We start from the raw sequence: 12,150 nt of genomic DNA on the forward strand, positions 1-12,150 counted from the left end.
ATTGATATTTTTGTCCAATGCTTTTTTGATTTATGAAGAAAAAAAAAAAAAAAAAAAAGACGCAACGGCCGAGCGTTATCAAGATTTTATTTTTGATTTTTACTATAATTATAAAGCACAAGAAAGAATGGGCATGGGAAACTAAAGCAAGAAAAAAAAAAGGATACGACTCAGAAGCCAACCTCAAGGCTTGTTATCTTTGGTTTACACATTAATGGTGTAGTCAAATTGAAAGCCTTCGCCACTCAGTCCAAAGACATGCTCAGCACGCAAGTAATCATATTGTGGCTGTGTAATCGCGCCAACCGAGTGCATGGGACTTGCCCTCGATGCATCTTGAGGGTCTGGTGAGTACAACAGATGGTCTCCTGGATCTTCATACATTGCAAATCCTTCACTGGTCTCTCTTGTCTGGCTTCTACTGCGCGCCTCTGCCATTGCCAGCTCTTCGTCTTGATTTGTCATCATCTCTCTAAATTCTTCCTCAAGATCCAGCATCACTTGGACATCCTCCTCAGCTGGCCAGTCTCGGACCGTAAGTGGCTCTGGAAGAACGGCTTGTCGCTTGAATAGATCAGATCCCATCTTGAAGCCTGCTTTGGCCTCATCTCGAATTGCTTTGGAGTTGCTGCTCAGTCGAGCATTCAAACATGAAACGCGAAGTGCTGCTGTAAGACTGTGATTCAGCTTACATTGGATAGAGCACCAATTGGGATAAGAATCCAGTAGAACCTCTACATGATGGTAGAGAACATTAGATAGTTGGGTGCAGATCTGGTGTGCAGTATTGAAGTACCCATTGTAGCTTGGCTGAAGCGATCGTCCTGTATAAAAGTGTTCCTCTGCTTCAATTTTGATCCGCATTCCGCTGTCGTCCGATGCTGCCGTGGAAGTCGCTCTGCTAAACAATCCGTCAAACTCCCGATTAATACTTTCTGGTGACTTGATAACAGACGATCGTGAGGATGATAAGAGATACTGAGGAATTGGAAGATATGAAGACTGAAGCATAATTGTGATCGTATAATAGTACATAGTGAGGATACCTATTTCAAAAAAAAAAAAAAAAAAAAAAAAAAAAAAGCCTAATTAATACCATGAATCGTTAGATTAGCAAGACGCCGTGGCATTGATTTTATTTTGTAACCTTGCATTACCAAGTCTGCCATTGATTTTGTGATTAATGTCCGGCTCGTCAGCGTTCGAGCGGAACTTAAAGATTGGCGGTAAAGCTTGTTCCCAAGCAATTAAATCAGCTTGCAGGCCTTGCAGCTCCTTGTCCTCCAGCCATGCGCGTTCTGAGCAACGGCTGGCCTCTATTGTCGCAGAGAATGGCGATAGGAATAGGTCGCTCGCTTCTGATACAGAGCTTTGTTTATCGTACGGTGAAGAAATCCCCATAGTCGTTGTGGCTACTGAGCTGACAGACAGCGAGGTGTTGCGTTTCTGTAAATAAAGCCCGACCCGGCGGCCAATCATCCACAACTTGATCTCCTCTAGAAACAATATTCTAGCATATGATCCTCCATCTGTAATATCATTCTCCGCATCCAGAAGTATCTTCATTCGCTCCAAATGACGTTTTACTTCCGCAGAATGAACTCCTGAACTTATTTTGGAATCTTCCACAGGATGAGATATATCCTCACCTCGACTTTGCCTCTCAAGTAAATACCTAGAGAGCCCAAAGGTCAGTGTCTTCCTTTCCTGAGTATGGGAGGATCCCGACAAGCTGCTCGTAGCTGATTTTGAATTGGCTACCATGTCCTGTGGTTTTCCTATTCTCTCTTGATGCTTGGACCACCTATTTTTTCCCACAGATTCAGAAATACCTCGGCGATTCCCTATGGTGGTACTACCAGCTAAAAGCTCATCCTGATCAAATTCACTTTCATCTCCGCCTTCACCAATCCTATCATCGTCATCATTATCATCATTATCATCATTATCATAGTCTTCATCCGATGTAGAGGGTATCGCATGATATATATCTCGGTCAGATTGAGGTGCAACAGTCTCAGCTTTAATGTGCTTCTTCTCACGGTGAGCTTGCCCCTTCCTCAGAGCCGATCCTCGTCGTTTTCCTGAAAGCGAATTTTGGCCCTTGAGGATTCTAGTGCCGCCAAGCCCAACAAAGCCCTTGATCTTGGGCAACTCTGATGCCACAGCCAAATTATCGATTCCATGCGGCCATCCAAAGTAAAGTCTCGACATAGAGTCACGCGTATAATATCCCCAAAACGCCCAAAGTCGCTGCTGATAGGCTGCCTCGGGAATGAGGCCCTTATCCATCATAAGAGATTGGTCCTCAGTAGCCAGGTCAATTATGGACTCACGCTCATTGGCATCACTATCAGCTATCAACGGTAGAGGTTGATGTGTTCCACAGAGTTGAGCAAACCCTATAGTTACGACAAAGACTCCGTAGATGACCTGCGCCCCTAACAAATGAGCAAACAATCGTGTGATTCGTGCCCTCTCATCAATGTAATGTTGTATTTCTATGGTTATAGACAGAGAGAAGAAAAAAAATGAATACCACCGGACAACAGCAAAACGCGACTTAACTGTGAAATAGCATCTCATCCAACATACCACGTGCGCGCTCTCGAAACTGGATGGCGCGCTTAATATCGGTTTGCCTCGCCAGATGCTTGCATGCTGCCATAAAGACGATATTTAAAAGAAATAACGCCTGAGGCGTCTCTGGCGCCATAAGCTCCATCTCAACCATGGCACGGTTGACAATTGGATAGTAAAAGTATGCGTGCTGTCGGTGAAAGGTTAATGCCTAGCATCTAAACAAGCGCAATCAAATAACCTTTCATTACCAAAGAGACAACCTTTTTTCATACCAACCTCAAAAAATACGTCTACCAAAAAGTTCGCATCCTTAGGGATCATCAAGAGCTGACGAGGGATCCCATCAAGACTATTGGATTTTACTGGCTGTGGTGCTGCCCATAACTCATCATAGTCCTGCGAAATATGTCGGGGGAGAAGGATACTATAGTCGTACCGCCTACAGTCCAGCATATCTTTAGCAATCTTTCGCATTCGTATGGAGTCGGTGTCTACTGTGGCTATACCCTGGTGTAATACCTCGAGTTGCGAGATTTGTTGTAAACTCTGTTGGTCAAGTCGCATCGATGGTAAGCACGTATTGCTACTACTTTTCTGGCCTTTCTTCTGACAAGCCGAGGGTATATTCATTGAGGTGGAGGGCGTTAAGTTGCTTGATACACCAAAAGAAACTGGCGCGGCCGATGCAACGGCATCATTAAGACCAATGTTTTGCGCTACGTCTGTTAAGGGCAATTGAGAATGTTGCTTCTGCGGATAGGTCGATAAACTCGCGTTCGGATTCCAAGTAGTAGCGCTGGTTTGTTGTTGGGCTTCGTGTATTGGTGAGAAGATGTGACGAGGTGGGTGGTGCTGCTGAATGTATATTGATTGCTGCTTAGTCAAGCCACCATCTCGAACCGCGCTGTTTAAATCCTCAGATATGATTCGCTGGCTTTGGATGGCTGGGGTCTGGGTTTCCTGAGTAAAATCACGTATGTTTGGGTTGTCGGCTGAAAACCATGGAGAAACGGAAGAGAGACTTCTGAGGTCGGATGTTTCAACAATTGGGTATGAAATGGAGAGATCCTGGGGCGCAGGCGTAGCCAAATTTCCAGGCTGGCTTGATAGCGTGAGTGGGATTTGATTTTCATTAGGAGCTTCAGATACCGGGAGCTGGTATCTCTTTGAATTATTGCAGAACGTGGGCGTTAATCGCGAAAAGGAGGATGGTGAGCTAGTTACAATAATTTCTGTATCCAAACTCGTCTGAGCTCCTTGCTGGATCTGAAAGCCAGTTCCCGGTATCCTGTGTGATACCATCGCTGAAGAGGGCAATTGCTTCATCCTGGACTCATATTGCCATGCTGAATTTGATGTGGGCTGGAAATGCAGGGGGTAAGTTGCTGAACTGGCGGTCACATCGGGTGAATTTGCGTTAGAGAACAATGAGTCAGTAGAACTGCCGCTATGACCGTGAGTAAATGGTTTATGCGCATCATTGGTTATGCCTGCTGAACTGACTCTGTTTGGCATTAGCTCTGAGAGATCAAACTGTGGTCCCGGATTTGTAATACGAATTGTCTTTGCTATCTGTCTAGATTGAATCTCAATTATCTTTTTCCTTCTGTCCAATGAGTCTTTCTCCTCTTGTCCTGGATTGAATAATGAGGCTCTAGGCAAAGGTGACCCACTCTGACTAAAGGAAGTGGATGGGATTGGCGTTGTTGAATCTAGTGTCGAATTTTTACGTGCCGCTGGCTTCCTGGTTGAAGGAGAGGACTTTGATGGTTTTGTGGATTCCATCGGTGGCGGCGATGATTTTCCGGCTGATTCAGCAGCTGGTGTTGATGGTGGTGAATCTGGGTCAAGATCTGCTGTTGATACGCCAATGATTTTTTCTTTACTTAATGGTGAATCACCCCAAGTTGAGCGTGATTGTTGAGCATCCGTATAAAGACAGTCCGCCTTGTTTCTCTTGCAGTTTGAGCATGGTATACCACTGTCACACTTACGCTGATAAAAGATACAAGAAAACATGTTCGTTGCTTAAGAATTTTGAAAAAACAGTTTTTCTTCACTGGATAGAAATCATTCCGTTTGTGAATTTTTTTGTACCTTGTTCTGACGACAGCGATTGCACGAAGTAGCCACCTTATGTCGCTTGCGAGTTTTTCCAGGAAAGCCAGATAAGCTCAAGTCCAACTTAGGTAGAGGATTCAGTTTAGGTACCATAGGACTCTCTTTCAAGGGCAACAGCGGTGGTTGGCAGGTAGAGTGGCGGTGCACTGACATGGATGGAGCAGGTAATCCACTTGTAGTCTTGCTCATTTGCTCTATTATTGGTCGTGCTGTAAAGGCAACAGGATCAGGCATGGAAGGATAAATGCGCATGAGAATGAAATGCTTGTACGTAGCTGTCAGATACTAATATTCCTCGACTGTTGACTACCAAAATCAATATTGCTTGTCTAATAGTATGAATGCACTTGTTGATGCAGAGGCTGCTGCTGTTAGATCATTCGCTGCAGGTAGCTAGGATGGTGCCGCTACGTTGTGGTCGTAGAACTTTTTTTATTTTTCTTTACTTCACACAAACTTGCACACACTTACACACACTGCGGATCCCAGGTGGTCGACAGCACAACGTTTTACTTCGGTGTCCGTGCTAAGGGCAAGAAAAGGACAAAAAGCCGCAACTGAAGGAAGAAAGATTGAGTATGTGTTTTGTATTGGTCTCGAATAAAGAAAGGATAAATGTGAAATAGGCGTCAAAATGAAAGAGCGAATCAGAAGCTCCGGAGTTGAGAAATATTGGATATGGTTTGACAATACGCATCAAAATGCACCAAGAAAAAAAAGTAAAGACAACGACAGTGAGTGTGAAATGTGGATATGACTATGTGAGTGCTGTCGTGGCAATGGGGCTCCTTGTAGAGACATAAGCACTGGTATTTACAAGCGAGTGCGAGTAACGAGCGCCGAAGGATATTAGTAATTAGAGTATGAGATTAGCCTTGGACTGAGTAGAAAGAGATTTAATGACAGGGAGGAGACTGATGGACATTAATCTTTTTTAAAAAAAAAAAAAAAAAAAAAAAAGATGACTGACTGGGCAAGCAAAAAAGAAAAGAGAAAAGCAATACACTGCCCATTCTACTGCCATGTGCAATGTCATCTCATGTTTGCCATCCCACACATTCTTAGGATGCTGCGCTCCGTTACTGCTTCTGTCTTGTCTCTCATATTACATCCAAGTGACCAATTGAACACAAACAATTTGAAAAGGACCACAGGCGAGAGGCGTCCAAATGTAATACAAAAATCTTCTCCTATTAGAACCAGCTCTAAAAATGGGTTTCCCTACACATGAATGTAATGCTCAAGCTTGGAACAACCAAGCCCAAATAAAAAGCAGAGCATGACAAAAGGATATTCGCATTAGCCGATGACTCTCTATAGCATGCGTTGAAAGAATGCCCATACTCTATTGACGGAGCCTGATGATAATAAGGACAAACTGAATATATATGTGTATATATTATATAATATAGATACATATTCTTTACTTCGCCCCTTCCTCCAACCTCCATCTCCACTGCAGAAAATAGAAAGCTGCAAATGAACAACAAATATAAAGTCAAAGGAGGTGTTTCATACACATCACTAAATTACAGACAAGTACAATTCATTGTTCTCCTGGACCCTGATCATAGTTTTGTACAACACGCATCATTTGGTAACTTAAAACATGAAGGAAATGCGAGAATCATTATTATTATGTGTAATGCTATTGACTATGACATGCTATAAGATACAGGAACAACCATACTAAAATATTGATCATTCTCTGTGGGCTAGTGTCCACTATAATTATTATTATAGTAACCTTGACCATTGCTATAGTGTGCATGGGAATGAGGATTGGGGAGACAGCCACTATAGCCGCCACTGTACACCACTGGATTATTCCATCCAGCCGTAGGCATTGAGCTAATGCGTTTGCTAGTTATAGCCCTGAAGCCATGATCTTGCGGATAAGGGCTTAGTCCGTCGTGCCCAGTATATTGCGTATTATAATAATCTTCTAAGAGACGTCCTGGGAAAACCCCCTTAATACCGTTTCTCGAATTATTGATGCCGAGGCACCATCCATCATCATACTCCTGAAGAATCGTTATTGAGTCACCTTCACCAAGCTCAATCTCATCTGCCAGCGCAGGAATATAAGCTACTGCTACAGTGTATGTTCCCAAGGGTTTGGTTGGAGTCATAGGTACTCCTTCCTTGACAGACTTCGTATTTTCTGAGAATCTAGCATATGGATCGTTGTGATTAAACTGCGCGGTTTGTTCAAGGAGCGCTGTTGCTAGTTTCTTCTTTTTCCGATTGCGGTAGAATGCGAGCCCTCCGAGTGCAATAACCACTGTCCCAAGAGCTGTGCCAATACCAATAAGAACTCTTTGAGATACCTTCGTGGGCACACCAGACCCATCATCTGGTGAAGCTGAGGTTGTTGGTACTGCATTAGGAGCTGTGCCCAAGACAACAACAGGATCAACAGAGCTTACAGCCGATTCAGTGATAGCGTTTGTAGCAGAAGGCTTCGCTAGTGGAGGATTTGCAGAATGTTGTGGTGGAGAATTGGGATTGGAAGGTTTGGGTGCAGGTGGCACTGAAGGATGTGGTGAAGATGGCTCGGAGACAGAAGGCGAAGAAGGAGGTTGAGCTGGCAGCTCTTCAGTAGGTTCTGGGTCTGGCTGTTGGGTTTGAGTGGGTTCTGGGTCTTTAGTAGGAAGAGGATTAGGGGAGGGCACAGAAGGTTTTGGGTTCACAGGTGCGGCCGGTTGGGTTGGAGCATGGGTGGGCGGAGGTGCTGCGAGTTGGAGTACATTGCGCTCTTGAATCTGTACAGTAGGCAGGGCCCTTGTGATGGTGGATAAGAGTGATAGTGCGAGAATTATCAGTGTAGTAGTTGCTGAGGTACGGTATCGGCTATATCTCATATTGAATGTGTATAATCTAATTAACAAGTGATATGGACGAAGAGCACATACAAATGGTTATCGGTAGTCAATAGACAGAAAAATAAGGATGGCATGGAGAAAAATAGGAGGTGAAATTAAAATAATAATTAGTGTTCCTGAATGATTTAGTACAGGAAGAGAGTTTGGATCGGATCCCCACTAGACTAGACAGATAAGCTAATCAAACATGAACAAATAGTATTGTTGGTGACCAAATAAGACTACTATTTACCTTTGAAGATAATGCTGGTAGACTAGATATTGTGGGAGAAAAAGAAGCGAAGGTTCAGGTAGGGTTGAAAAGGCAGTAGAGAAATTAGGAAGAAACAAGAGGAAAGTGTTCAGGAGAGAAATTTGTATTGAACAAAGAAGTTTTCGGCCGGGAAATATGCTTCAGTATAAAACGACGAGTGTGTGTGAATGAAAGGAAGTAAGGAAATAGATGGCTGCAATCACTAAAAAGAAATAAGGTAAACCCGTGAACCCGCCACTTTTTTCGGGGCAAAAGACGTCTAAACAAAAAGTGTAAGTATTTGGGTTTCCAAACATGGTACGACCAAATTAAATCTCGGACTATTATATTTTGAAAATAGAGTACACACCTGGTGAATTGTGAATATCAAATGCTAAATGCTAAATGCTAAATGCTAAATTCTAAATGGCGGGAAATGAGGAGTAAAGAATGAAGACTGACGAGTGAAGTGAAGAGTCAAGAGTGTCAAGACATGGACCGCGGTGAATAAAATGGAAGGGTCACGAGAAAGGCGTCTTCACACGAAGATGAAGATGTGAGTAAAGGAAGGAAGAGGGATTGTCGTCAAGATAAAGAGAACTGAGAACCAGTTGGAAGGGATATTGGACGAAACAGCCACAGGGACCAAGAAGCAGAAAGAAGTTGGAAAGGGGAAAATGGGAGGGAGGCAGCTTAGGATCTCTTCATTAAACACTCAAGGTAGTCTAGCACGACGTCCTAATATTAGATGTTGTCGATATTAAACAGGGAATGAGGCAATTGGACAGCGAACAGGAGAGGACCGAACATAGTCTAAAATAAATACCCTCAAGTAAGCTACATTTTATATTATTGACACATCTCCTTTTAATAGCACCGAGCATACCATGCAGAGAAGGGAATAATGGACTGTTCGGACTCCATATAAACTGTATAAACACCTGAACACTACCACATGTCATTGACTACTCTACGTTTCTTAAACAATATTCTTAGCATACATCTGAACTTTAGCAAGGCTTAGACAAATATGTAACATTTAATGGCTACTTCACAGCCCTTGGATTGTGGAAGCACTGAAAGTATGAGGAAAACGGGAACCATTTGTGTTTTTACTAGCAACAAGCGTGGCTTCAACGTTTGCCCCAAGGAACAAATCTTATATCCTTCATTGCTCAAAAGAGACAATGTTGTCTTTTCTACACCCCAAAAGCACGGCATAATCCTATTGAAGCGTTCAGAGGCATTATTTGCCTCATGGTTTGAGGATTAGCAGACTTTCAGTCAAGTTTTATTGTGTTGTTTAAAAGTAGCCCATTTGGATTGTAGCTAAATTACGGTGAAATCAGAGCAGATTTGGAAAACCAACAAGCATCGAACAGTCGCCAATGGTAGAGACTATGCAACACTTTTCATCCCATAAATGTTTTTTTTTTTTTTTTTTTTTTTTTTTTTTTAATAACAAGGATCCTCAGGCCATGGAGTTTATTATCTACAACTTTATAAACAAAATACTTCAGACACTGTAGTCAATAAACAGTTATTGCTGCACATTCGGCGAGAACCGTAGTATCCATGGCTTCTTAAAGCCTGACCACCGTGGTTAGTACTCAAAGTCCATCTTTCCGACGTGGCCTATTGGATAACGCGAGATATTATCCGCTATCCATGGCCATCAAAAACTTTATTCCACCAAGTCGTTCCATCACGTCTAGTTTACAATTCCCAAGATGGTTGTCCCGGACTCGGTCATCCACTATCTTGAATGCATTTCTCTCATATTCAGTTTCTGTCATTATCTCAGGGGAAGGACAAGGAAACAATCGCTATTACGTCTGTGCTTTCCAACACAGTTGCGTCTTCTAGCGCATTTGCACAAAGCAGCGACCCCACCATTTGAATGATTTCACACCATTTGTTCCAGATTTTTGTACGGTCGAATTTCTCTATGGCCATGATGAAACATCATACCATGAACATAACTGCTCCTGTTGCTGACTCGAAATCGACTTTCCTAAGCGATTGATTTGGGCATAAGTCCGCGGCATTGTACTTTTTTCATTTCGACAGATATGGATAAGCCAATAGAACACAATTTGCATAGACTTCAACTCTGTTGAAACCACGACATCTAATTAAACGCGTCATTTATACTTTTTTTTTTTTTTTTTTTTTTTTGACAACTCGAACCCATAAGGTCTATATATGGGTTCCCCTATTGCTAATTTTTGGTTATCAATCCTGGCCCCATCGGGATATTTTCACCATATGATATCCTATCTGCAAAGCACGCCGTACCTCTGAAGATCGTTTTCCATTTTTATCAGTTCCTTCAGTGCCAAACTGTGATACATGTCTTAAACAGTCCAGCAGATATCTCTAGATGTGCGATGTGTCTTCTTCCTCTGTCCCACACACTCTGCAGTTGACGTCGTCATAAAGGTCCGGTCTCCAGTGTCCCATATATGATTGTGTAGGCAGCATTCCATGAAGTTTCTTGATCCTGTGCGCTCGCTTTTGGCAGTCCGCTGGGCTGGTGAAGAGTCCTTTTGGTAGGTTGCTACCATGAACAATGTTCATAGTAGCTCGCCAATCAATTTTTGTCCAATCCTTAACATGCTCCTGCGTCCTGTTCTGAGCGATCCACGTGTGATGTGTACGAGTTGTTGACTGTAACTTAAGGATCTGCCTTAAGTCATCTTCCGCCGGTACACCGTTGAACTTTGCATGGCAGTACATGTCATTATGCTCTGTTATGTTGATATCCCATAGCTCGCCATAATGCCCATGTTTTGCTGCTTCGTCCACTTCTTTATTTAGTCCAGAGTTGTATAAAGGATATCAACATCTACTCTGGACTACGTAAGACCCTGATAACATAGATATTCCCTTCAGTATTTGATGCTTGGATATCGGCTCTAGATTCGAGCTTATGTCGTGGAAGGCTTCCTGGTAGTGGTATCTAAAACCAAAATAAAGATTCAGTACAAATAATTTTTTCCATGGATCTAATTGGTAACCCAGGTGCCAAATATTATTTGGCAGCCTATTTTTTGGGGCAGCCACTGAACTTCACACACTTGGGGTAGCAACTGGGCTGCCAAATAATGAAGTTGTTTGCAGGGGAGTTATTATTTTAGCTTTTCAATTAAAACCCGCCTTTAATTGGTGGACTTCCTCTCAATAAAAACGTCAATAGAGAAGAAGCATTAGGATCACATAAATACGTAGATGGTCTCTACCCATTACTGTCGCTGGATTATAGCTGCATGTCACGGCCAAAAAGGTACATTGATCTACAGCGGTGAGCCTTTTTTTGTTGGATGTCAACAAGTTCAACAGAAGCTCCTGCGCTTCTCATCAACACAGGATTGTCCTCAGTAAACGAGATACGAGAGTTTTTTACAGATAAAGCAAGAAATAGGCCAAATAACACTAAGCAAGTTGCCAAGCAAATCGTGAGGGTGTTTCTTGACAGCTGGGCTGCCAAAAAGAGTGTTCAATAGATTAAGGACTAATCTATTTGGCAGCCCATACCAATTATAGTAATTTTTGCCTCTATTTGGCAGCCTACTTCTGGGGGCTGCCACTTAACTTCGCACTCTTGGGTGGCAGCTGGGCTGCCAAATACATTACTTTTTTTTTTTTTTTTTTTTTTTTGATAACAGGGTCATAACATCAGTGATAAAACAGGCAGCGTTCTGTGGATACATTGCCTTGCACAGCTAACGCCACCGGAGGTACTAAGGGCAGCGGCGATGACATCTTCACAAAACAGCCTTCAATGTACACGGTTAAGGAATGATTTATTGAAGACGTCTAGGTAGCAGGTGAGACGCGTTTGCTCCGAGCGAAAACCTCTCATAGGCATTGATCTCCAAATGGCACCTCCAAAACTGTATGAGCGACCTACTTGAAAAAAAAAGTCATTAGTTTTCAATGAGACAAGACAATGTCACTACACATAACCATGACGTAGAAGATGGGAGCTTTATTAATTTAAAGTATGAGCGTTATACACATATACGGTTCCTAGGAATGAAAAAAAAAAAAAAAAAAAAAAAAAATAGTTAGAGGCCAAATAACGCTGGGTAGGCTGCCAAGTAAATAATGAATGTTATTTGGCAACTGGGCTGCCAAAGAGAGTCTTGAAAGTTGATTATATTTGGCAATGGGCTGCCAAATAATATTTAGCAACTAGGCTGCCAAATAGATTAATCCATAGATTAATCCTTATTCCGAACCTAAGATTAGTCCTTTTTCCATAAAAAAAAAGCGTCGTCCTCATCAATCCTTGCACGTTAAACTACCCAACGCGTACCAAAATTA

General features: G+C 42.5%; 2 protein-coding genes across 2 annotated transcripts; both read right to left on the reverse strand.

Moving 5' to 3' along the window:
• Positions 1–204: 204 nt before the first annotated feature.
• On the reverse strand, positions 205–4,938 carry BCR41DRAFT_394128 (hypothetical protein; the record flags this gene model as incomplete). The annotated part of the gene is made up of 5 exons (XM_022028619.1): positions 205–1,046; positions 1,158–2,501; positions 2,596–2,770; positions 2,878–4,578; positions 4,681–4,938. 5 exons carry the CDS (start codon positions 4,936–4,938, stop codon positions 205–207), a joined length of 4,320 nt encoding a protein of 1,439 aa, XP_021883618.1.
• Positions 4,939–6,344: 1,406 nt separating this feature from the next.
• On the reverse strand, positions 6,345–8,028 carry BCR41DRAFT_246636 (hypothetical protein). The gene is made up of 2 exons (XM_022020160.1): positions 7,822–8,028; positions 6,345–7,584 (listed from the first exon to the last, which is right to left on the reverse strand). Exon 2 carries the CDS (start codon positions 7,566–7,568, stop codon positions 6,420–6,422), a length of 1,149 nt encoding a protein of 382 aa, XP_021883619.1. The 5' UTR covers positions 7,569–7,584; positions 7,822–8,028; the 3' UTR covers positions 6,345–6,419.
• Positions 8,029–12,150: the final 4,122 nt, after the last annotated feature.

The sequence above is a fragment of the Lobosporangium transversale genome, assembly GCF_002105155.1.
Source record: "Lobosporangium transversale strain NRRL 3116 chromosome Unknown BCR41scaffold_9, whole genome shotgun sequence".
Taxonomy (NCBI): domain Eukaryota; kingdom Fungi; phylum Mortierellomycota; class Mortierellomycetes; order Mortierellales; family Mortierellaceae; genus Lobosporangium; species Lobosporangium transversale.